This window comes from Metarhizium robertsii (assembly GCF_000187425.2).
Source record: "Metarhizium robertsii ARSEF 23 chromosome Unknown MAA_Scf_3, whole genome shotgun sequence".
Taxonomy (NCBI): Eukaryota; Fungi; Ascomycota; class Sordariomycetes; order Hypocreales; family Clavicipitaceae; genus Metarhizium; species Metarhizium robertsii.
In genome coordinates, this window is record NW_011942171.1 from 3129350 (window position 1) to 3153771 (window position 24422).

General features: G+C 51.9%; 4 protein-coding genes across 4 annotated transcripts; 1 reads left to right on the forward strand and 3 right to left on the reverse strand.

The window, feature by feature from the left end:
- Positions 1-7763: 7763 nt before the first annotated feature.
- On the forward strand, positions 7764-10986 carry MAA_03479 (half-sized multidrug resistance protein; the record flags this gene model as incomplete). The annotated part of the gene is made up of 3 exons (XM_007821477.1): positions 7764-8201; positions 8331-10507; positions 10578-10986. 3 exons carry the CDS (start codon positions 7764-7766, stop codon positions 10984-10986), a joined length of 3024 nt encoding a protein of 1007 aa, XP_007819668.1.
- Positions 10987-12606: 1620 nt separating this feature from the next.
- On the reverse strand, positions 12607-13980 carry MAA_03478 (TRAM/LAG1/CLN8 like protein; the record flags this gene model as incomplete). Its single annotated transcript, XM_007821476.1, has 1 exon — positions 12607-13980. The coding sequence occupies one exon, from the start codon at positions 13978-13980 to the stop codon at positions 12607-12609; it is 1374 nt and encodes a 457-aa protein (XP_007819667.1).
- Positions 13981-15206: 1226 nt separating this feature from the next.
- Positions 15207-17582, reverse strand: MAA_03477 (pH-response regulator protein palH/rim-21; the record flags this gene model as incomplete). The annotated part of the gene is made up of 1 exon (XM_007821475.1): positions 15207-17582. One exon carries the CDS (start codon positions 17580-17582, stop codon positions 15207-15209), a length of 2376 nt encoding a protein of 791 aa, XP_007819666.1.
- Positions 17583-21139: 3557 nt separating this feature from the next.
- MAA_03476 (YjeF-related protein) lies at positions 21140-23508 on the reverse strand (the record flags this gene model as incomplete). The annotated part of the gene is made up of 2 exons (XM_007821474.1): positions 21140-23286; positions 23391-23508. The coding sequence occupies 2 exons, from the start codon at positions 23506-23508 to the stop codon at positions 21140-21142; spliced, it is 2265 nt and encodes a 754-aa protein (XP_007819665.1).
- Positions 23509-24422: the final 914 nt, after the last annotated feature.

Consider the following 24422-nt stretch of genomic DNA (forward strand, 5'->3'; position numbering starts at 1 on the left):
GTGAAGACTCCCTTTTCTGTTTCTGGGCCGTCCCTCCCCACGCCGGGTCCTTGGATGCTTCAATGTTCTAATACACCCCTGGCTCTTATTACATAGCAAGATTCCGAGGAGAAAACTAGAAAGTCTGTTTGGCGACCTACACATAAGTAGCTGTGAAGTCAAGGCGATGCCTCCGGCACCTTCATGACAATAACAAGACTTGGGCGCGTGTCATGGGCCCCGGATTCTTTTCCCATGACAGCTTGAGCGACGATGACTTGCCAAGAATCTGGCATACATTATGAAGACACGGCAAACACCATCCCATCAGCTTGGATGGTAGCTGGACATGCATGGCTGCACGGCTACCTATCTGGGCACCTTGGTGGTTGAGGCAGCACGTTGTCCTATTAAGTGCCAATAACACGATCCAGCTCAACCCAGATTCCCGGTTGCTGGACCGTGTTGTTATGCCGTCGTCTGAATGGTGCTGGAACCCACGCAATGCAGGTAGTAGTACTCCCGCCAGCCATGGTTCCTGGCGTTACCACGGTTCCATCAACCGAAATGGAACCTTTCATCCCATTTCTGCACTTGCTGTTTCGGTCAAAGTCTGGCCCGATCCAGCTTGTCTGTTCTTGCGAGATTGACCAATCATTTACACCGAGAGAGCATTTGGGACATGGATTTACCAAGCCAAGCCTTTCGATGAGCTTCACAGCACTGGCGCCGCCACAACGGTCGCTCGGTTACCTATTTGTCGCGTTCACCTGTAGGAGAAAAGCTACCTGTGGTTTTTGATATTACAGTTCATCCCATCCGATCGTTCTTTTGGCATGTCGAAGCGTGGATGCAGGCCCTCATTGGCAACCCTGACTGCCGGAAAGAGTACTCGTTCACGCCAAAAAAAGATGAGAGATGACAAATAAGTGGGCAATTAGGCGGAACAGATCCCGAGTTGGTAAATGTGCTCTGGGATGCCTGCCAGGGCCAGGCATCATATGCATCTGAAGCGCCACGACGTAGCTGGGGAGCCCGTCTCGATGTATAGTAGATAAGAGCGGTGAACGAGTAGAAAGAAAAAAAACTGCTGGAAAATAACTCAAATGAGCGAATTATACATTCACCGACAGGAGTGGAAACCGAATGAAAGCGAAGAAGCAGAACAAAGGACCTTGAAGAGTGCCGATATTGCCGCAAGGGAACATGGCTGGCCGCTTCCGAACTAAGCAATACGGCATAATAAAACTCTTTGTATAGCACCCGCGGTCTAAACTATGATATCATCAGGACTGACAGTATGTGAGTCAACGCAATACCGAAAGGGGAACCGGTAAGGAAATAGAGCTTTGTTTCTATCTCCCAATGATGTAACAAGGGTACTACACCGATCCATTATCGCAATCTGTCCTTTGTTAGGCAACTCAACCCGTATGTCGGACAAGATTCTGCATGGTGGCCGTCTTGACCGATTAAAAGTCGTGGGCCAGCGGGGGCTGACGGGAGACGGCATTGAACCCGTCGGCGCCGAAGAATTGTCGATGGATGGAATTTGAAACCTCGCTAACCCTTTGCTTGGAGTGCTCGTTGGATGAACCCGCATGCATGGCTTTTGAATCCGCCCCCCTTGCTGCTTTGTTGTCTCTTTCCTCTCTCTCTGGCTTTTCCTGGGAACCTGCGCGGCCCAACCTCGCACTTTACATAGATTGCACCCGGTCGTTACCCCTAGGGCCTGTCTTGACATGCAGTGCGGGTGCCGCTCGTGGAATATCGTGGCGTGACAGCCATATTGCGGCATTTTGTACAGGGCATGGCGTAGCGTGTGTATCAATTGCAGCCCTAGGCGTTGTGTATGCGTGTTGCCATTGAGAGAGGTTCCAGAGCATTGCCTCCAACATTTTCTTGAGATGCGCAATGGTTGTTGGTACGTACAATGCTTGCTGCCATGACGTCTGTGCTCTTGCCAGCTTATGTATAATTTGGCCCCGACAGGGCCACCCAGGTCTGAAAATATGACACGGTGCGGGGGTAACTGAAATAAGTATTAGTATACATTGGAATTTTTCTGATTGGCTTTTTCTGATTACGCATTCGTTGAACTAGCTTACGGAGAAGTCAGCTCCTGTCGGCATCTTTGTATATCATGCAGGGTTTGTAGGTAGACCAACTTCATGCACAAGCAGTGTCAATCATCCACGGCTATTTTGTCCGAGAGCCGAACTCTTGGCCAAAGCAGTCAGCGATGGATCCTCTCGCATGTACACAACTAGTACTTACCTAGGTACGTATGCAGAGCTTGACCTAAAATCTTGATCGCGCGGGGTTGGACAGAGATCCACAGTTTTGCTGTAGGCCGAGTCTGGGGTGTCTTGGAGTTCTAGACATGTTTCTTCGGCTCAAGTTGCACCTGGAAACAAGGTTCTGCAGGGTCGGCCCAGTCTCCTGGGACAAAGTGACAACGCTGAACGTGACCATGTGAGACGACGTGGCTGGGCTCCAAATGCAAGAAACCACGGCCGCTTTGAGTACCCTAGAAGGTACACACGTACATACAAGAGACCCAGCATTGGAAATGTGATGCGTGAAGTCGGCGAGGAATGGAGTTCTGCTCAAAGATCTGATGGACAAAGCGAGCGTTCGTCGTGTGGTTTAATTGGGAATGGATGATTGCGCTCAAGCTTCGTTGGGCAAGCCAGAGATGAACCTTGAACCATGTTAAGGGCAAACAAACTGTAGGACACTTGGCTTTAGGACATAGGAACCAACTACGAGCCCGACAATGCGTGTAATACGTGTACTAATACTCATGGGCAGGTTGCATCTGCTTGCTCCTTCCCGAAAAAAGCCCCACAACGCCACTTCCTATGTTTTCTCAAAATGTCAACTCTTGGCTCTGAGAAACTGCTCAGGACCTTGTCTTCTACCGACCGTCTGGCCTGTAAAACACTTGTTAACAACATTTCCTCTCATTTTCCCCGCATGTACGACACGCGTAGAAAATACGGAGTGTTCCTGGCAACAGCTTACCGCCTGGAACCAGACTCGAGGAGCAGAGAGCGGGGTCCCCCGCTTGACATTCGGTGTGTTGACCGAGACCTGCAGATCGGACATTCGCACCGAAATTCAGGCGCCATGAACATTTACAGCCTCATCGACTATACGGAGTCCATAGCTCTCTAAAACCTAAGCTCTAACCAAGAAAAAAAAACGAACCATGTGCGTCGGGCACAGAATAGCCTGCCCGTTTCCTGGTTGCTTGGAGGAATTTCCTAGCGAGAACTTCCATACAGCATCACTCAACTTTAAAAAATCCACTTTCTAAGCAACTTTGAAACCGCCTCTACTTATGCGCATTCCCTGAATTGTAAATTTATTGGTTGGAAACTCGAGGGAAAACACCACTGCAACAGCCTCAGCCGCGGAGTGAGGTTTCGGAGTCGAATGGTAAACCCACGTGAAGCCAAGCTAAGTTGAATGCTCAAGGCACATACTACGTATTCTTGTACCATCGGTATTTATAAACCGTGCTCAAGATGAAACCCAGCATGTCAGAATCTAATTGAAAAGTATGCATAGAAGATAAAATTTTCTCGACAGCCACCTCACCGGAAAATAACTTTTGAAATACGCCGTTGAGACTCTTTTCTCCCCTAACACCTACTTTTGCACAGACACTGTATGTACGTCGCGTGTTGGACAAAGAACCCGACTCGCAAGATGAAGGCCCGTGATCCTCTAGGCCAAAACAGCAAACCACGTCCACCTCCCTTTTTACGGCCCCCTATGGACATGGAGGTCTTGCGCAGGAGGCGGTCGACTCTCACGGTCACCAGATGAGGCCTTGCCTAATAACTTTAAAATGGCGTGCCGAAGCTACGCGAATCCATCACTCCGTACAAGGGTGTTGATTTTGCTAATCACGCCCAAACATGAGAGCAAATAGCAACATCTGGAGGATATTTGCCAAAAGCGCCGCTGTTTCTATGCACCAAGCAGGTTTTGTTGCTGTCTCAGTCTTAGTGCACCACGCTGGAGTAATGATTCGGCGTTTGTGGACACAGTTTTGATCACGGGCTGGTTGGCTGATAGGCACGGGACTCTATTCTACCACATGGTCTTTCATGCTTCCTAGTACCATTGACCAGGCAGTGGTAAGAACCCCGCAAAGCTAGAATTTGGGGCAATGGGTAATGCATGTCACGAGGCTGAGGGATGTCAGATCGCCTTGTCAAGCTGTCGTCCCCCTGGCATTGGATTTATCTGAAGGCGGATGGATGACGCACTGTCGTAGACGACATTATGGGTGAGGCGGTGCTAGGTTCGTTCAGATACTGCCATTGTTAAATCACAATTGACCATGGCTGAGGATGATGGAGCACTTTGGGTAGTCTGGTGGTGGCCACTGCCGAAAGTGGCAACATGATGGCAGAGCCCGTCGAGTCATCGACAATGAACCCGTGAGTGAAAATTTTCTTTATTACACAGAACACGTGCTGTTTTGGAGACTGGGTGCTGAGAGCCGAAGCAGTGGCGTATCCATATCCATATCCATATTCACACCAGTCATGCAAAGGCTCGGCATACTTATTGCACATAGTATACTCCGTGGAGCCGATGCGATGTCATTCCTATGCTTTAATTGCGCTTACTCGTTGACTTTACAGTTGCACATGCGGACTGGGCACGGGAGTTAATCATGGTACTCCGTACACAGAACGGCAATGATACATCACCCATCATCAACGGCTTTCTATCACGGCCATTCTTATTCTGGCTCGGGCGTGGCTGTACAATAATAGTATGGCTCGTGGTTGCCACCAATTTGCCCGTGGACCCTCGGGCTTGGTCCTTCCAAGTGTTCGTAGTTGACTAGAGCGCCTCTTCGAACGCCAGTGCTACTCGGGGCAAGGTCAGCTGCCCCACTAGGCGGCTATTAGGCCCTGGGCCTGCGCTACCACAGAGAAGGTCTGGTAACTCTGGCTCCACAGCGGCATCAACACGCCTTCCAGCAGCCCGACTTGCAGGCCGCCTGGTTGCCGATCAGAAGAAGCGACATCCAGATGTCCAACGGCCATCTGGAACAGAGCCAATGGCCGGAATTATGGAGCAGGGATATGGCCAGAGCTAATCAAATTGACCAGTGACATGATGACTGACAAGCTGACCTGGGGTTAGTTGCTGCTGTTGCGAACCGGCCCTCTGCCGTTTGGTGATGCCATCGACTATCCAAGAACCGCAGGATTGATGGTCTCTGGGAATGTTGTACTAATAGTTAATAATCACACGGATTGGGCGCTGGGCACTGGGCACGGGAGCGTCTAACGCTCGTGGCACCCACCTATTCTTCCTGTTATGAATCGACGCTGAAATGTGGATAAACGGCAAAGATTCGAGGTCGGAAGTGAGCTCGTGTCGAGGTTGCCAGAATTGCTTACACAGGGCTTCTATCAGCGAGCGACAATGCGGTTATGGGCTCAGGTGGTGATGTGCATGGTGAGCATACGGAGGAGATGCCTTGAGAGCCCATGCAGATAATATACTTTACGTGTCATGTCAAGGACAAAGCATCAACCATGAGGGGAGCATCAAACGTCTCATTCGATTCATGGCATGCTGTGTTCTCTAGTCAAGTGTCGTGTGCCCCCATTCAATTTCGAAGAACCTTGGAACGTATTTGTTAATATTGTATGTATGTTGACACGCCATGTACCATGCCCCATGTCCCATATCCTCTGGTCTAATGTCCAATTGCCAATGTCCCAATGCTCGCTCATTCAGATCAGTCAATCGTGGGCCCGGTTCTCGCGTAGCACAAACAGCTGGTGGCCCAGGATCCAAGGCCAGTAGTACTACATTTCGTACAACCAACCATTGCCCCCATGTCTGTACTATGTAGCAATGTACATGCATCGTGTGAACCAGTCGTCGAGTCCTGCGAGTTTGACTGAAACACACCCCCCTCTTTCTCTCCGACACACGCCCTGTTCCAGTGATTTGGAGTGTCGATTGCCCGCGATGCTTCGGGCTCAACCTCCTGGACATGGGTATACTTCAGTCGAAGATTATTACTAGTTCAATGCCGCCTTGCACCTTTGCTTTGGTTCGAGAAGCACACAACTTCCCGTGCAAGACGGAGCACAGGGGGCGGATGGCCATGGCCACCTCCCATGACCGCCCAATTCCTACTAATTCGACGCCCATCCATGCAGCGCACCTGCACTCCTCCCTCCAGAGTCGTCGTCTTCGGCCTCATCCACACCCACCGTCTTGTCCGCACTTAGTAGTATGTACTAGACCCCATCAACACGCTGGGGCCGGGGGGTGGCAGCGAGACAAGGAAGGCCCAGTCAAGGGTGGGACGCTCTGCTGGGACGTCGGCAGGAAAAAGAAGAGTCGACATGATTGATGCCATTGCTTGATTAATTGATTGAATCATGGACTCGGTGTACCCGTGGATTCACGTCCTAAAGGCCTGTCAGTGTATGTGTGTATTTGAAATCAAGAGATTGTACCAGGCAGAATTGTATAATAGGAAAGAAAGATCTGGCTGCGCCCGGAGAGTCTCGCCGAACGGATAGGTCAACAAGACTCATGCATGTACGTACATACGTGGTAGACAGAGCAGACACCACTACTCCAATACGTACGTTGCCATACCGGAGAGACTTACTAGTAAACAAGAGTCGACGCTTCACCACCAGCTAGTGGAGGAGGGTGTGCAACTTTGACTTAAGTAGTCGATGCAAAGGAGCTGCGTACCCGGTGCACCTGCTGGCTAGCGTATAAAAAGTTATGTGCAACTACTAGTAGCATCGTGCCAGCTGCGTGGCCAAGTCTAGCATTTGGCGGGCATTTGTTGGCTCTGCGCACCAGGTACTTATAAATATATACAACGAGCACTTCAGCACTCTACAAGTACTTTTAAGCAAGTAGCCACCGCGTACGCGCTCCGTCACCAAGTACTCTGCGGTACCGTCACTTGCAGAGTCCACCCTGGATAGACCTGACACGCCTGCTGCATTGACGCCGCCCCGGTGCAGCGACACAAAGAGACTTGGAACTTGACACCAGAACATGGCCACTGGCTCTGGAGTACTTAGTCCGGGTCTTTCAACTCTCGGCTTTGAACCTGCAACACGCCGCACATCAACTTCAACCACCACCATCATTCTTTTTTCCTCCTCGCTCGACTACTTCCCGTACTTCCCTCCGACCTCTCGTCCCTCCCTCCCTGCCGATCGTTTCCTCCCTCCTCCTCCCGGCTTCCTCTCGGGCTTCTCGTCATTGCGGGTGTAGGCAAAGAAATTCTCCCCATTCGCTTGCGCATCACCAGCTGCCGCCAATTGACTCGGGCAGGGCAATGGTTTGCTCCAGGTGATTTGCCAACACTTCAATTCTCTCTGTATGTGACCGCACCAACCCCGCTAATTGTTTCATTCTTGGTGAAACGACTTGCTGGTGACATTTGCCCGTCTGCGTCCTCCCAGGGAGTCGGTGCGAGGAATAGTGTCGAGTGCTTGCATTACAAGAAGAGACACCTTACCGCCTCTTGCTGCCGGCTATACCAGGACCAACAAGTGTTGGCATCGTGCCGGTCTGCAAATACCTACGCCTCTCCTCCCCTTTCGGGGGGACCAACTCACCCCTGCCCCCAGGCAGCATCTCTTTTCTCTGTCGTCCTGTTTTCCTTTAGAAACAAAATACATCCAAACCATGAATTACCACCACTGTCCCTGTGCCACTTTTTGCTAACGATTTGTTTGATATCCATGCTCTAGTCCGCCATGGGAGCCGCCGACGAGAATCAGCCTCCTGATCCGAGAGACCTAGGGACTGCCCTCGACGACGGCAATCTGACCGACGACATCCTTCGTTGTACCCAATTCTTATATTCGTTGGTGCTTCTCATTGCCTTTATAACAGGTGCCGCCTGGTACAGCGTCTATAATTCAAAGAAGGACGAAGACCTCGTCCAACCCACTGTCAAGGGACCTGGTGGGAAGCCTCTGCCTAGCACGAAGCGTAAGAGGCGAGACGATGGCGAGCGCAAGTTAGGCCCGCGTTTTGGACCAGCGGCCAAGAACGTCTTCCGCTACTTGTCGGCTATAGTGTTCTTGAGCTATATCGGCACTGGCGTGTCCATGTTCATTCATGCCTTCTGGCATGAGAACCCTTATAAATGGTCCAAAGAAGGCTTGCCTTGGGCAGGCGAGTGGAGTGTGGTATGTTTCAATTCCTTAGAAAACAGGCGTTTAGTCGGCCGCGCAATATTTCTGATCCCGCTAGGCGATTCTTTTTCTGGGATGTTGTCGTATGGGAATCCGCTTGCTAATCTTTGTGCAAATTGCAAGGTCCACGTTACTGGCTCCACGTTTTTCTACCTTTATATCCTTTTTTCTCTTTTTGACTGGAGGAAGGGCCCCAATATTGTTCACCTCGCCATCTGGGTCTTGGGATTATGTGGCGAGCTAGTGCTCTTCGTTACTACTTTCATTGCGGCAGCGGATTGCCACCTTGTTCGCTCTGAAGACAAGGAGAGTTGCATAGATTCTTGGACCAAGATGGACTTGGCTCTGTATTTTGTCCGCCTCTTACACATCGTGGCCCTTATCGGCTTCTTCTGCGTGGCCTGGATCATGAAGGCCCGTCGTGACGACCATGAGCTTGAAGCAGCCTCTTGTTCAGAGTCTACACCACTGCTTAATGGACGGGCTAATGGCTCGTACGAGGCGGCGAATGGCAATGGCCAGACGTACGGCCCACAAGAACGACGATCTCGCAGACGGACATTGTCAAGTGCAACACGAACTGGAAGCTACGGCACGTCGCGCAAAGAAGAACAAGCTGCGTTCTATCGCCCGGAGAAACTCCCTCGTCGAACATGGGTGGAGTACGTTCGTGGATACTCATTATTCTTTCCGTATTTGTGGCCCAAGGATTCGACCCGGTTGAAGTTTCAAGTGCTGTTTTGTTTCATCCTGGTGATTCTCCAGAGATGTGTTAATGCGACAGTTCCCTGGCAGATTGGACGTGTTGTGGATAGTCTTGGCGACGCAGTCCGACGTGTCCAACGTGGTGAACCTCTGACAGCGGAAAATTTCCCTCTCCAAGACTTCGTCATCCTGGGAGGTCTGTGGACTCTCCAGGGCCAAACGGGCTTACTGGGATCTATAAGATCACTTCTCTGGATTCCGGTGTCGCAATATTCCTATCGAGGGCTAACAACTGCGGCCTTTAACCATGTCCACTGTCTTAGTCTCGACTTTCACCTATCCAAGCGCACTGGCGAGGTCCTATCCGCGCTGAACAAGGGCTCGGCGATTAACCAATTTCTCGAACAAGTGACATTCCAAGTCCTTCCGATGCTCTTTGACCTGTTTCTCTCTATTGTAATATTTTACTACGTCTTTGGGCCATTCTACGCCGAGATCAATCTTGTCAATACTTGCTGGTATCTGTACATGACTATCAAGATGGCGGCAACACGTGCTGATCATAGACGTGAAATGACGAATGCGGACCGTGAAGAGGAGGCTGTCAAGAATGACTCTATTTCGAGTTACGAAACTGTGAAGTATTTCAATGCGGAGGATTTCGAATCTAGGCGATACCAGGACAAGGTCGCTATATTTCAGGCAGCCGAAATCAAGGTCCAGATGGGTATGGTTATGATGAATATCTGCCAGACTCTGGTTTTCAATTTGGGTAGGATCGTCGCGTCTTTGGTCTGTGGCTGGCAAGTTGTCGTCGGCGTTCGGACTACGGGAGAATGGTTCACAGTAGTGGCTTTTCTTACTCAACTTCAAGGTCCTCTCAACTTTTTTGGTACTTTTTACAGAACCGTACAGCAGGCCATGATCTCAGGTGAACGACTTTTGGAGCTGTTCAAGATTCAACCCACGGTTGTTGACACACCACATGCCGTGCCTCTCGGAAGGTTTCGCGGTCATGTTCGCTGGAAAAACGTCAGTTTCGCCTATGATAGGCGCAAACCAGCCTTGCGCAACATTAGCTTCGAGTGTGCGCCGGGAACTACAACAGCATTTGTTGGCGAATCAGGTGGTGGCAAGTCGACATTGTTCCGGCACATGTTTCGGTACTATGATTGTGATGAAGGAAGCATAGAATTCGATGGCATAGATGTCAAAGATCTAACAATTGAGTCTGTGCGTCGACAGATTGGTGTTGTGCCTCAAGATACCACTCTATTCAACGAGTCCCTGATGTACAATCTCCAGTACGCGAATCCATCGGCCACCGAGGAAGACGTCCATGCAGCGTGCCGTGCTGCTAGTATCCATGATCGAATTATGAGTTTCCCGGACAAATACAATACTCAGGTTGGAGAGAGGGGGCTTAGACTGAGTGGCGGCGAAAAGCAACGGGTTGCCATTGCCCGAACGATCCTTAAGAACCCGAAAATTATCATGCTGGACGAAGCAACTTCGGCTCTAGACACCCATACCGAGCAGGAGATTCAGGATAATGTGTGGAATATTGGGGAGGGTCGAACGCTCCTTATTATTGCGTAAGTTGACGTAGCCCTCCAAAGAAGGTTTCGATATTTGAAAACTGCAATTTGCTGACATTTTGAACAGACACCGGCTATCTACTATTACTCACGCCGACCAGATCATCGTGCTGCACGCTGGTGAGATCGTTGAGAGAGGAACTCATGATGAACTACTGGACGCCAACGGACGGTATGCCTCAATGTGGGAGAAGCAGATTCGGGCTGAACGGGCCTTGGATGCTGCCCGAGAGGCACACCTGAAAGCAGCACGAGCCGTGCGACGGGCCAACATGGGCTCAAAGACGCCAGAGGAGGCCACCATGGAAGATTATCACAGCATTGGCTCTTCTGGGACGCTCTCTGGCCATGCCACAAGTCGTGGTAACATGGGAGAAGAAACCACCTCGGCCTCGTCATCTTCATCGTCCGACGCCGAATCGACTCATTCTCATGACCGCGAAGACGACCGACATGAAAGACGAGCAAACATCTAAGCTTGGCTAGACTACAGGATCCTGTAGACCGAAGTCTCATCAACTGGCTTTCGTTGTGCGAGAAGGCCAAGTACAGAAAATCAATCTTGTGAGCGTTGGTTTCACCATTTAATTTTTATTTTATTTTCCTTGTTTTTCTTTTCTGCAATGCAAGGCTTTGGCTACGGCCCAGTCTCGGAACTTATTGCGAAGTGGTTGGAACGATCAATGCATTCGTGCGACGCCATTTTTCTTCCTCTAATATTTACTGATTATTTCGCCTACATTATGATCGACACCCATCAAGACTGCATTGGACCGGCGTTTGGAGCAGAGTCTGCTTGTTGTCATGGCTATTTTTGTTTTTTTCTGGACTTTGAGCATGTGCGCTTCAGTTTCTATCCAGCCTGATGCCTTCACTATGCACCTAGCTACGGCTACGGGGTAGAAGCCCGGCAAAGATTTTGTTTCTTTTATTGACTTTTGCGACTCATCGGACGTCACTCGGGAGGTGACTATCTCATTACCAGACCGTCAACGCTGCCACAAAGCACCTCTGAGACACTCTTGTCTGCTGTAGGGACGGTTTGGTGACGGGTCATAGCAGGGGGGTATTTGTCTTCAGCAGGTTTTCTTGGTCATTGGACCTAACAGGGTGTGTATTCCTCTTACGAAAATCGAAGGATTGGCTTTTTTTTTTTTTTTTGCATGCGAAGAGGCACGAAGCGCAATGCGTCTAATCGAAGGGACTTAGAATCAGACAGCAGGGTTGGGTTGAAATAAGGGGAGATGAAAGATGGCTTGTTGTTTTCGAAGACATTGCCTTTGCGGCTTTTCTTTTCTCTTTCCGGGCACAGATGGGAAAAATAAAATAATATGCACACGCGAACAGCCATGGCTCACGACAGGACAAGAAACAGGGGCCTAGCGGTACTAGGAAGAAATTAGGGATGGGGAGGAAACATTTGTCACAAGCGGAGTTTAGCGGACTTGATGATTTTTAATTTTTTTCGTTTTGCCTTGGACAGGTATCTCTAGCTCGTACCAAGTAGAGGTTAGGTCAGGAATGAACAGACTTGACGTGGTGATGTTGGGTGTCGAAACGTGATGAGAAAGTAAGGCTGCTATTATTGCTCGCCAACACGTGGCCCACGTAGTACAGCAAACTCAACACCTGAGGACCAAGCTCATGGGACGACCACGCCCGTCTTGGAAAATTACAAATATACATACATGTATATATATATAACATATATATTAAAACAGAAAAAGCGGCCACACTATGATACATGCGCACATTACGCCGCCTGCCAAAGAAAATGTAAAAAAGACACGCTCCGGTCCGTACAATGCGTCAATTCCGTCAGTGCATGCCATGCATCCGTCCGTCCCCTCGTCCTTCGTTAGCCTTTGTAAGCGAGTGTGATTGCCTTCCCCAACGCCGTCTCATGCTTTGCCACGCGCACAGAGAGTATAATGGTAATTAATGGTTCAACATCAAACAGATTAGTATAAGTATAAAAGGGGAGATTTCCCCTGTAAGTCCGGGCCGTCTTCAAGAGGTGGAAAAGCCGGAAGAAGAGAAGAGAAAGAGAAGAAGGGTCGAGGTAGAAGAATAAGAGAAAGAAGCAGCAGCGGCTACTAATGTGAGTTGCCGTTGACAGCCTTTCCATTGATTTCCAAGGTGGGAACGGGCTTGGCGGGCTCGTCGGCGGCGGCGGCGGCGACGGCGTCTGCGTCGTCCTCGTCCTCGGAGCGGTCGTCGTCGGCGGTGCTGTCCCGGACGAAGCGGTAGGCGATGCGGATAATGTAGAAGAGCCAGAAGAGGTTGAGGGCCTGCAGGGAGGCGAGCAGGGCGGTGGTGATGTACTGGGAGATCCAGCACTTGTACTGCTCGGTGGCCCAGTCGAGCTCAAAGGGGCCGACGGTGCGGAACTCGGTGAAGAGGGACCACAGGATGCGCAGGTTGACGACGTGGCGGAGGTAGATCCAGACGCAGACAAAGACGAAGAAGTAGGGCCCGACGAGGGGGTGGTCGAGGTAGTTGAGGACCTTGGAGGTGGCGAGGAAGAAGTCGCTGATGTCGTGGGTGGTGTAGACGGCGATGCCCATGTAGGTGAAGTGGAAGCGGTAGCTGAGGGCGATGAGGGCGAGGCTGACGACGTGGTGGCCGACGAGCTCCTTGAAGTCCTTGCGCGGCTTCTCCATGCCGAGGAGCAGGACGATGGCCTGCTGGGCCCAGTAGGCGGCCTGGAAGAGGTAGTAGAACTTGACAGGGGCCTCGTGGGAGCGGTGCGGGAAGGCCTCGTACATGCCGCGTGTGTTGAAGTACCAGACGGGGGTGCGCGACATGACGAAGACGCCGGCCGGGCCGAGGAAGAGGAAGTAGACGGCCGTGTAGGCCTGCTCCATGAAGCGCGCCTGCTTGTTGCGCCTGAGGCCGGCGGCGCGCGCCCACGGCCGCAGCATCTCCTGCATGATGAACTCGCGCGTGAAGGAGAGCACGACGGTGTAGAAGGCCACAAAGGCCACGTCCCAGGGGCCCTTGCCGTAGTGGACGGGCTGCGAGGCGTCGTCCTGCGGCAGCCGGTACGAGAGGAAGATGAAGCGGTGCAACGGGTTGGATTCGCTCGGGTTGACGGCGTAGCCCGAGAGGAAGAGGCAGAGGATGGCCAGGGGCAGCACCCACGTGTGCCTCACGCACGTCTGCCGCACGCGCGAGAGCAGGCCGCGTGCACGACGGCGTTTGGAGAGACGCTTGCTGCTGCTGCTGCTGCCGGCGCTGGTGCCGTTGGGAGATGCCGCAAACGACAACTCGCCGCCATTTTTCGAGTCGTGTTGACGATGGTGGTGGTCGAGGCTGGCCTTGCTCGAGGCAAATGCCGGGGCGCCAGTGTCGCCCGCGCGAATCTCGCTGCCGAGACCGCTGGATTTTCGACGCCGTCTCGTGCCCTCGACCTCGAGGCTGTGCAGCTGCTCCGCGGGGCTGTTGAGCAGCGGAAAGGGCTCCGACATGATTGCTGTGTGTTTGTGTGCGGCCTTTCCTTTCGATGTTGAAGAGTTGGGGAGAGGCGGGGATGAGAAGAAGAGCAACAAGACGAAAATGTTGACACCGGTGGGGGTTTTTTTGGGGGTGGGCAGGAGGGAGATTAGATTGCCGTCGCCGCAGCTGAATGGAGTAACAGGCCTTTATTTTTTTTTTTCGGTCCAGATGTCCCTTTAATTTTTTTTTCCTGTGCCAAGTAGTACCTTGTCAGCAACGCTTGGACGATTTTGCCTGGGCCGAGCATTGAATGCAATGAATGGCCTTCAATGGCTTGGCCATGTTGTACGCATCAATTGATAGCTATCCCCTTCCCCAGCGAGCAAACGGTGTAAGTCAAGTCGACGACGACGTCATCACTCACACGTTCTCTACGCCATAACTCTACGCAATCCCTCACAAGGCAATTCCGCACATGCCGATTCTCTTGATTCAAACCAATCCGCATACCACACCGTGGACACTCCCCCGAGAGTGCGAAAAGCCCGGCAATCACGGAGGCCACCAAGTCGCGTGGACACTCTGACATGCCGTCCGTCGAAATTGATGCATTTCCACATCCCGTACTCCGTAATTTGCGAACCCAAGTCACCTGGCCAATCATAAAGACCGCCAAGACCCAAATCGAGGGTGTCGACCAGGGGCGGGGTTTGCTGCAGGGACATTTTCGTCCACTTGGTCGCTCATGGGTAACTACTCCGTACAGAGTAATAGAAAAGCACATCTCGCCCCCAAATACCAAGACGCAACTTGTTGATTTGCATGCTGCACATCTATGTACATGCTCCTGTGCAACTATCAAACACAACAAACCAACCGATGCTCTAGTCGGCTAATTCTCCCTCTCTCCATGCCAATGGATTACTCCTGAACGCCTGCTCCATTTCATAATCGTAGCCGCTGATATCGTAGAAATGCTGCAAAATTCTGCCCGCCTGAACAAGACGCGAAATGCCATGTACATGTCTGAAACTTTGATCCGCTGCGTATGTAATCAGTATCTCCTTATTGAAGAAGCCAGCTGTAAGAAGCCCCAAACGGCCCTCGCAGATAATCCATCATCGCCCTTCCTGTAACAAGTATGCCTGCCACAAAGGGCCCCCAAACGCCGCGCTGAGAAGATCAAATAATTTTTGAAAAAAAAAAGGGGGGGAACAGAGAAACAAAAATCCAGTCAGACCCTCTCCCACCGGCACAGCTATTCTCTTCGAGCTGATTCATCAGTGCCACCACCTCTTGGAGGCCCCGAGTCTTCCTCCGATTCATCCTCCCTCGCGTCTTCGTCGCTGCTCGATTCAAGAGATCCATCCGTGTAGGAATATTCGTCGTCGTTCTCGTACGTCACTAGACGCCGTCTGACTCCAGGCCAGAGTGGAGGGCTCACTGAGTCTACAAACGGAACGCCAGGCAGATCGCCATCCTGACTGTTGCCAATATGCCTTGCCTGGCCTTGATTCCTTGGTTGTTCATCGTCTGAATCCGATGACGTGGACCGCCGGCTTATCCCTTCTTCCTCTAGTACTTGCTCCAGCGCTGTACCTTGCCGTGGAGGCGCCGGGATAAAAGTCACTGGCAGACTGTCCGTGTCAGTCGTCGGTCGGAATTTTTCGCGAATCTTGTCTGCTTGGTTTGCTGCAAACATCTCTAATCTTGATTTGATGTCCCATCGGCTTCCCATTGGGTCATGCGGGCTCACTTCTCGAGTGGATGCCTGCCGTTGCCGCGTTGGTGATCGGCGACTGGATACCTGTGTCAATGCTCGCCAGCGGTCTGCCCGACTCGGCATTGGCGAGTTTGCCTCCAAATCCAGTGTACTGTTTGTTGATGGCCGTGTTCCGTGGCCGCTTTGCTGTCTGGGCGATGAAGTCTCTACGCGAGTCTGGCTAGTTTGTGGGGAACTGTTTTGTCTGGTTAATTCTGAAGTGGTTTGGTGTTGAGTCTGTTCTGGTGGTGAAGATTGAGATAACGGCTGTGAATTCGTATTCGCAGGAGAATGTGCCTGCTGCTCAACATGTGAAGCATGCAAATCTGGCGTCCGTGCTAGGAGGTCTGGCGTGCGGCCAGTTGTCTCTGAAGAAGGCTGATACCGAACAGCATACACCGTGCTCGCGGCGCTTGGCGTATCTGTTCTGCTGACCGGGGTCATGGCAGCAGCAGGTCGCGCAGGCCAATGAGGCCGGAAAATGTCCCCAATTGTTCGCTGTGTATTCGGCTCGGGAGCCTGGCCTGGTGCCGCAGTGCGGCCAACGCCGCGTTGTCGGCCAGTGATGGCTGATACAGTTGACCGCCCATTGAACTGCGTGCGACTACGGTTGTTCAGACTTCCAAAGCCGCCACTATTTGCATTGCCGTTGACGTGGCTGCTTGCATGACCCCCTCCTCCGCTTCCTCCGAGGCCCCCCAAGCTGCCATTCTTTCGGGGCTTTCGTTTCCCAGCCCATGGATAATCCAGGGCGCTCACTTCGAGCATCTCTTCTCCTTCAAAGACTTCCCTGCCGAGAACACCCCCCCTCTTCTCTTCGCGCTCGAGTGCCTCTATTCGTTCAACCCATTCCCATACGATAACACTTGCAGCCGCCGCCCCAACCCATCTCACGTAGTCGCCCCAACGTGCAAACGTAGGGTTGGATATATCAAGAATGAAGAAAACTATAGGTATGAGGATAGCGGTTAATGATATAATAGCCAAAAGGCACATGTTCTTCATCAAGGGGTGGTAGAAGGCATATCGCTTCTTCATAAGTGCGTAATATATGACCCAAGCCGCATATAAAACCCCCAGGAGTAGCTGAAACATGTAATTCAACGCTGGGATAGGATGTGAGAAGCCCCCCGCCATTGGATTGTAGTTCTGGTTGACGTCGCCATGCTTGAAACTGTTGATGGCGGAAAAGATGAGATCGAGAGTGATGAGAGCAAATGCCACCCATTTGATGATGACCTTTTCTCTGTGGCGGGGGAATAGTCGGATCAACGTTTGGGCCTGAGCTAGCCAGAGAAAAAAGTTGGACACGAGCCGAATGATCCTAAGCTCCATGCTTCCCATAACCTCTGTCTGCAGGACAGAGGCATTTTGCGCGCCGTATTTGTATTGTTCAGCCAGAAAATGAAATGTGTCGCAAGTCGCGATAGTTAGAGAGACTGCCACAGTAAGGGCCGCAACTTTCTGGAGCCATGGCCGACCACCAATATTGTCACCCCCCGATGAGCTGTGGGTGAAGCCAGAACGGCGGCCGAGATACACAACACCACCATCCAAGAAAGACCTGGGAGTAACGAAGAGCATGATGAGAAGCATGTACGAGGTGACGGTTGTGGCCGCCAGGGCATAGCACATGGGCACTGTGGTCGCATAGAAAGGCTCGCGGAGGTTTGATACAGAAGGCGAGTTTGACTGGTCGTGTGAGTTCAGGCTCGCATCTCCCCAGTAGGCTGAAGTGGCAGCAGGATCCGGCGCCGTGGTGGTTGTGGAAAGAATCGCCGATGAAGTCGTCGCTAGGGTCGCTGAGACGAGCGATGTGACTAGAGACACGGTCCTGGTCCCAGTCGGGACGATGCTCGCCGTCGTCGACATGACTGGCCTTGCCTTTGCCCGACTGACGCAAGAACCGGATCAGGTTCGCGGCGGCGCAGTCGTAGTCAAGGTGCCGGCAAGGTGCAGACGAAGGAAGATGACGTTCCTAGCGCGGGCGCGCCATCGATGGAGGAGCGAGACGTTGGTGAATGAATTTCGTATGCACGTAGGCGTTGGAGACGTCACGATTGGCGCGAGTCGTACTCGTACTAGGTCGCGCAGACACTGCAGGCGTCGATAGGATGCTGGTACGGTCGGTAAGTGAATTGGAAACGTGCAAGGAGCATACGGTATGTCGCCGGATACAGAGGATCGAAGGCTGGCATGAGTGGTGGTGAAGCTTGCAGTTTGATTTTGGAGAGAGAGAATTGCGTGTCTGAATGGTCGAGGTCGACGGCCAAGTTCAGAACCGGTCTGGTTGGTGGCTCGGACCGTTCAACGTCAACTAGGAGCACCTGGCCTGACCTGGCGACAACTGCCAACCCCCTAGCGATAATTACTGGCTGGTGTCCCCAATCAAAACGGCCGCAGCGGGGCAGAGAACAGAGGTGGGAATTGAGTCTGCCGTACGGAGTACTAGGTACCTAGGTACGTACTCTACAAGGCGCCAATTTGAATTTCTTGGCTGTGGAGAGTCGCCGTTGCCATGCATGTGTGTCACCGACGGGAAGAAGCTTGATTGACAAGGCTGCCAATTGCCATCGTATCAAAGCCAAGTGCTGGAGGAGAGAGATGGCCCAGGGCCGATGAATGGGCTCTCGCGATGTGCTCACAGTTATCTTCTCTCCCGTCTTATCGTAGCGACGCCGAGACACTAGTTCCCCAGAACCAAAGTCGTCATGGCCAAAGAATGGACTGATTCGTTGGGATCAACTCAAGACTCCGCACAGTGGAGGCGGTGCACACCCAAAGCTGGGAGTATCGGCAACGGGTGTGATGCGGCGTCGGGGTGGTGAGCTGGTGGCGAGCCAGGTGGTGAATAATGATGAGTATGTATCGTCTTGAGTCTGGTGATAGAATTCGAGGGCCGATATGTTCAAACAGGGTAGGAGTCCGGCTCCATCTCAATGCCTCGCGGACGTGCTAGTTAAACCCTCTTCTTTGGTCCTCAGCGCTGGCTGGTCTTTCCCGCCTTTGCTGGCAAAGCCGTAATCGTACGGTGCAGAAAAGGCAAGTCATTTACGTGGCGCCTTCCCTCTCCCTGGATGAATGGATCAATTCTCTGCACCCAGTGCCGCCAGCATGAACATCACTTCCATTCTCCTCACCCATTCTGCCGCCTGCTTTGGACCACGCCGTACGGAAGCCGAACCCCTATCGGCCGTTGAACTCCTCCGCGGACATCAGACGCAATATGATACAAAATGGCGGGGGCATTAGAGCCGGCAAGCCGTTGCGAAACCTACGTGCAACGTGCAGTCTCCAACTCAATACTTTGTATTAAGACGCATGCCGATGCCTCTACTCCGCAGTGGCCCACCGTTTCTGGTGTTCATTGTGCTAACTCATTACAACTTTAGAGCCCGATATCAATATCAAACGTCACCGAATCGAGGCGGTTGGGCCGCGGGCGGCAGTCGCTGGATAATGGAAGCGCACTAGAACATCCCGGCCTTGCTTGACGCATGGCGTGGATCCCTCCTCCCTCTCGAGTCTCCCCTCACCAAAGCGCCGCAAGACAAACTTTAACACTGCTTCTGCGACGCCACACTCTAATCTAGTCTCACCATTTGGGCCTCTCTATGCCACTTATGTATGGGAGGCATAACGAGTGCCGTGTTTGAGCTGCAAAGACCCCCCCGTGTCTCCCGCCATACTGCCAGATATAGTGGCCATTACATGTAGAGTTGATAAAGTGATAGGCGTCATCATATTTTCATAAGGAACTGCAGGGGGACCCTAACAATCAGGATCAACTTTTGCCAGCTTGTGTCGTCCCATGTCGTCCATAAACACCTGCCTTTCTTGGCATTGGGAGCACACTGACTCTCCGAGATTAAACTTCGCACAGTAATTCAAGCAGCTGAATCTGTCAATTTGTCCCTTCTGCCCTGAACCTGGACCGCACATTACTACTACTACTCCGTAGTACTAGTACTAGCACTACCACTGTCCCTTGGCAAAGCTTGACCTGTAGCACGCATGGCTTGGGCCATCGCGTGTCCTCTTCCTGGGGGGTGCCAAGATGTCACGTTATCACGTCAGGGAGCGTTGTAAATAAAGCGGCTCAAGGGACCGCCCTACAATGCTGGGAATATCAAGGTTTGTGAACATGTGTCGCTATCCGTTAAGGCATGGTGGTTACACGATACATATGTACCCCCTGTCCACATCAGGAAACAGTTACGCCCAGTGCAGATATCTTAGGAATCCTAGCAACTGAAGCTTTCAATGGTTCGTCTGAGACAACGTGTGACATTTGTCGCACAGTATATGTACGGTGTCTAACATACCGTGGCGTGGCCACGACCCTGTTACAGTGGACATTCTATCTCCGTACCTTTCCTGCCACTTGCACAGCGCCCAAAGCCTCCAATTGTGTGCGTGTCAATACTTCAGTTCTTTTCACATTTCCAAGCTTCCAATGCATATCAACAACGGGGTATATATACCCTCAAAAAAGGTGCAACTTGAGCTTCCAAGTCATTGGAACGCCTGGTTCACTCACCTACGAATCATCGCTGAGGATGATCGTCTTTGGGGCATGATTGACCCTAATCAAGAGGAGCAGTTAACGGATAAGTTATCTGAGCCCGCGTGGCCAACCATCAACAGCGCCATTCAAGAGCTTCCACGGTATCAAGAAATAGCCCCAGATATTCGACTTCCAGACGCACATTCAATACTACACGTGGAATACTCCATCAAACAGGCACAATATGCAGACATTAAGTCCCGAACATACGCTGTGCTTGGGTGGATTTCCTCAACGGTCAACCCATCCATCTATTTATCAATTAGACATCATCTTTGGGAAAAGCACAATGGCGATTTCACCCTAAGGCAGCTGGTCAAGGAAATTCAAAGGGAGTTTGCCCCGTTTCAATGGAGCTACGGAACACCTATGCGCCAAGGTAGTCCTAGGCGTAACAAACCGCGAAGAAGTAGAGGGTCTCGTGTGCCGCACAGTAGTACCTAAGTTATAGGGGCGTCTCACGAATAAAATACATTGACTGTTGTTTTGGTACTTTTTTCATGTGACAATGTATAATGCCCACAACCCCGGCAATATTTCATCCCTTGCCAAGAGCTTTGGAATAGTAACATGTATACAACGCCGTGCAATGCGCATTGTCAACCCCCCTCACCCCGAGTCACCCGTCAAACAATTTGCTACTATTTTCAGTATCCCATAGGGGTACTATTCATTGATATGTCTTGGATCGTAATACATCGTCGCCAGACGAGCTAAAGTAATTACAACGCTTAAAATAATGCAATTTTGAAGCTGGCCCCATTTAAAAAAAATCAGCATCGCTCAAGTCCGTTTCAAAGACATAAGGAATAGCCCATCCTTTTCCCCGCTAAAGCCATGAATTATCTCGAATGCACCAGCCTCAATCCTCTTCATAGTCAACTTCCACGCCTTGATACCGCATCTCAAGCACCCACTTGCCATCAAAGTCGATGCCCTTGCGTACCTTGGTCCCTGCCTTTCTCCACACCGCGCTGCCCAGCCCCATATCTGCAATAAACAGTCGCCACTCATCTTCGTGGGCGCCGCTGCTCAGGGGGCCAGGCTCTCCGTCCAGAGGGGGCGTGACGGCCTCCAGTAGCCCCTTCTTGGGTGCTCCTATAGCGACGACGTATCGCGGTTTGACGTAGAGGTGGGCGCCGTCGATGACGGCGATTTTGCCAGAAGTAGGGTCGATGCCCGTTGGCACGTCGACGGACAAGACAAAGGCTTCGTTGCGGTTCGCCCACTCCATCAGTTCGTAGACGGTCGCTTGGTCGCCTATGCGGAGTTCTTCAAAGGACATGGTCAATCCGAGGAGGGCATCTATGATCAGAGATACGGAGACGGGGGTTGCCGAAGCAGAAGATCTGCGGAGATGCTCGAAAAAGTCATTCTTGTTGTGGACTTTACCTCCAAATGCACGGTATAGCTGTATTTGCCGCCGCAAGTCTTCCAAAAGGTCCTTTTCGCGCTCGAAGCCCACGAGGCAGACTAGGACGTCAAAGTTCTTGTTGCGCAAGTGACGAGCCGCCGCCAGGGCCCGAATACCAGACTTGTTGTTGCCTGCAAGGACGACAATAGTCGAAGCACCCAGAGACGAGGAGATATCGGTTGTTGGGGCGGCTAGAGCGAGTCCAAATCGGACTTTCGTGGCAGGATCAGACAGCGCTGTGACTGCTACTTCTGCAATACCACGGCCGGCGTTTTCCGCCATGAGGGCTTCTGAGAAGCCAATCTCGTTGGCGGCAATGTTTTCGAGATTGAGCATTTGCAGAGTGGAAATGGCTTCGAGGCGGCGCTGGGAGGGGATGAGGTAGAGACCGGCCTGCTCGACCCGCTGCTGTAAACGGCCATCAGCGTCACGGTTGCCTGATTTAGGCGTCGGCCATCGGGTGGAGGATTGAGATAAACGTACAGCCGAGTTCACCCTGCTGAGCGGCTGGCTTGTAACGGCGCCACTTGCCTTGCGGGATTGTGAACGCCTTGAAAGTCCCGACTTACTCTCAGCTCGCGGCTTGACAGGGGCCGCCGCAGCCGCCGCTGTAGCAGAAGAAGCACCGCCGTTCTTCGCCTCTCGTCCACTCGGTCTCTCCGACTCGTTCAAGCCCAGTTCTGCCTCGCTGTTCCAGAAGTCGGCGTTTTGTCCGCCCTTGGAAGAAGGCACATCGAGGACCATTTCTGTATAGTGCAAGTTTTTGCCGCCTGCCGTGCCGGGTTTCGGTCGTCGATTGTGCGAGACAAGACGATCAGCGTCGTCGATTTCGTCCTCCTTGCGCATCTGGTCAAAGATGGTGCGCTTGTCAAACTTGGCTAGATTATTTTCGAAATCAAAGTCGCCCATTTCCTCAGTCACGTCTTCAGAAGCCCAGCCGTTGTCAGCAAGCCCCTTGCGGCCTTTGTCGTTTTTCTTTAGAGAGTTAAACGGCTGGAAGTGTGGTGTGCTATGGAGGATTGGTGTTTGTCTCCAACCTTTGCCATGGCCGCTCACGTTAGATCCATCAGCATCTTGCTTGTCCTGATATGTAGCATTATTCGCCTTGGCCTGCTTGGAGTTCTTTGAACGACCCTTCTTCTTCTGTGACGGAGTTTGAGATGCTGCCACTGCTGTCGAGGTCTGGCGGCCAGAATTGCTGTTATGACTGATCTTCAAGCCCTGGATTGAATCCAGTATATCCTGCTCAGGCCTCCTGCCTTGCAAGTTGTTAGAGGTTGCCAAAGAAAGAACCCCCGGCCGCTCAACAGGGACTTCTCCTTTGTCAGATTGGTACTGCGGCCCAGGAGCAGAAGCCGACGGGGTATTCGAAGTCGGACGTCTGCCAACGCTCAAAATTGCCGGATCAACGAAGGATTGTGGTAATTGCTGATTCGGTGGTGCAGGTTGCGGGACGGGGGGGTGCCCAATCTCCAAAGCAGGGGAAACATATTTGGTAGGCGAGGCCTGCTTGGAGGTTACCTCAGAAAGACCAGCAATGTTAGCGGCATCAATCGTCATTTGCACAGCTTCTTTGCCCGTGGACGCAGCGCGGACTGAAAGACACCAGAGTCAGTTACACAGCATCAAGCAAACTAGCACTTGTTCGAGAAAGAAAAAGAAAAAGAAAAAAAAACGCAACAAGGACTGTAATACGTACCATCGGTTAGAGTCAGGCTGCTTCCCGCCTCGACATCCCTAACGATGCCTGTGAGCCGATAACCCGACGGCTCGCGCAACACAACCTCCATGTGCAGTCCAATAAACTGGCTCGCCATCTTCACAGGCGGTCGCGTGGACAGCTCAGAGGCAACGCTCGCCCATGAAAACCCGAGGTACAACTCCCTCGTCCTCTTTGGCGCCGCTATAACAACTCCTTAGAGCGTCGGCGTCAGCAAACACCCAGCTCAACCGATCATAGGGAGGCTTTGTCCGCTCGCCTCGTAATACACGGCTCTCTTTGACTCGTTTCTCCAGCACGACGCTGAGAGGGGGCGGCAAATTCTCCGAAACGCTCGACCACGTAGCTAGGAAAACGTCTGCACGCTGGGGATTTGTCGACTGCCTCGACCGCTTCTGATGCGCGCTATACAAGTCGATCCTGTTGTTGCTTAGGGGACAAAATTCTGTCGTGTTGGCGTTATTTGGCACTAGACGCGATGGAAGTCGGATCGCATACGAGCATCAAGTGGAATCGTCCTGCTTGCTGGTTTATAGGGTTGAAGCGGCGACTTATTATTGATTTTTTTTTTTTTTTCCCCGAACAACCGTCGAACACCCTGTGCACTTGGGTTGGTGCTTTAATGATGTTCAGCCAAAGCGTGCAGATTGGATGGTCACTCGCCGACGGGGACTCACGCCAGAAGCAACCTTTTCTTATCGATAGGGACCCGCCAAGCCCTGGTCCATGCTGACATAAGATTCCAGTGGGGCCCTGCATTCAGATTCAGGCACCACACAGTATGTTCATGAGCGAGTACTTGCTTGACATGCACCAGTTAGCAGTGGCATTTTTGATTCAATGGATTAATCAATTATTCAAGTGTAGAGGAGACATACAGTGTGATTTCCCACTCAAAACCCATGCACTGCAAAACGTTGTACAGGGCCATTGTATATTGCACCAAAACTCCAGCTATACATGCCTTGTCAGTATAATCAATCATAGCGGAGATCGCCGACTAATAACGCT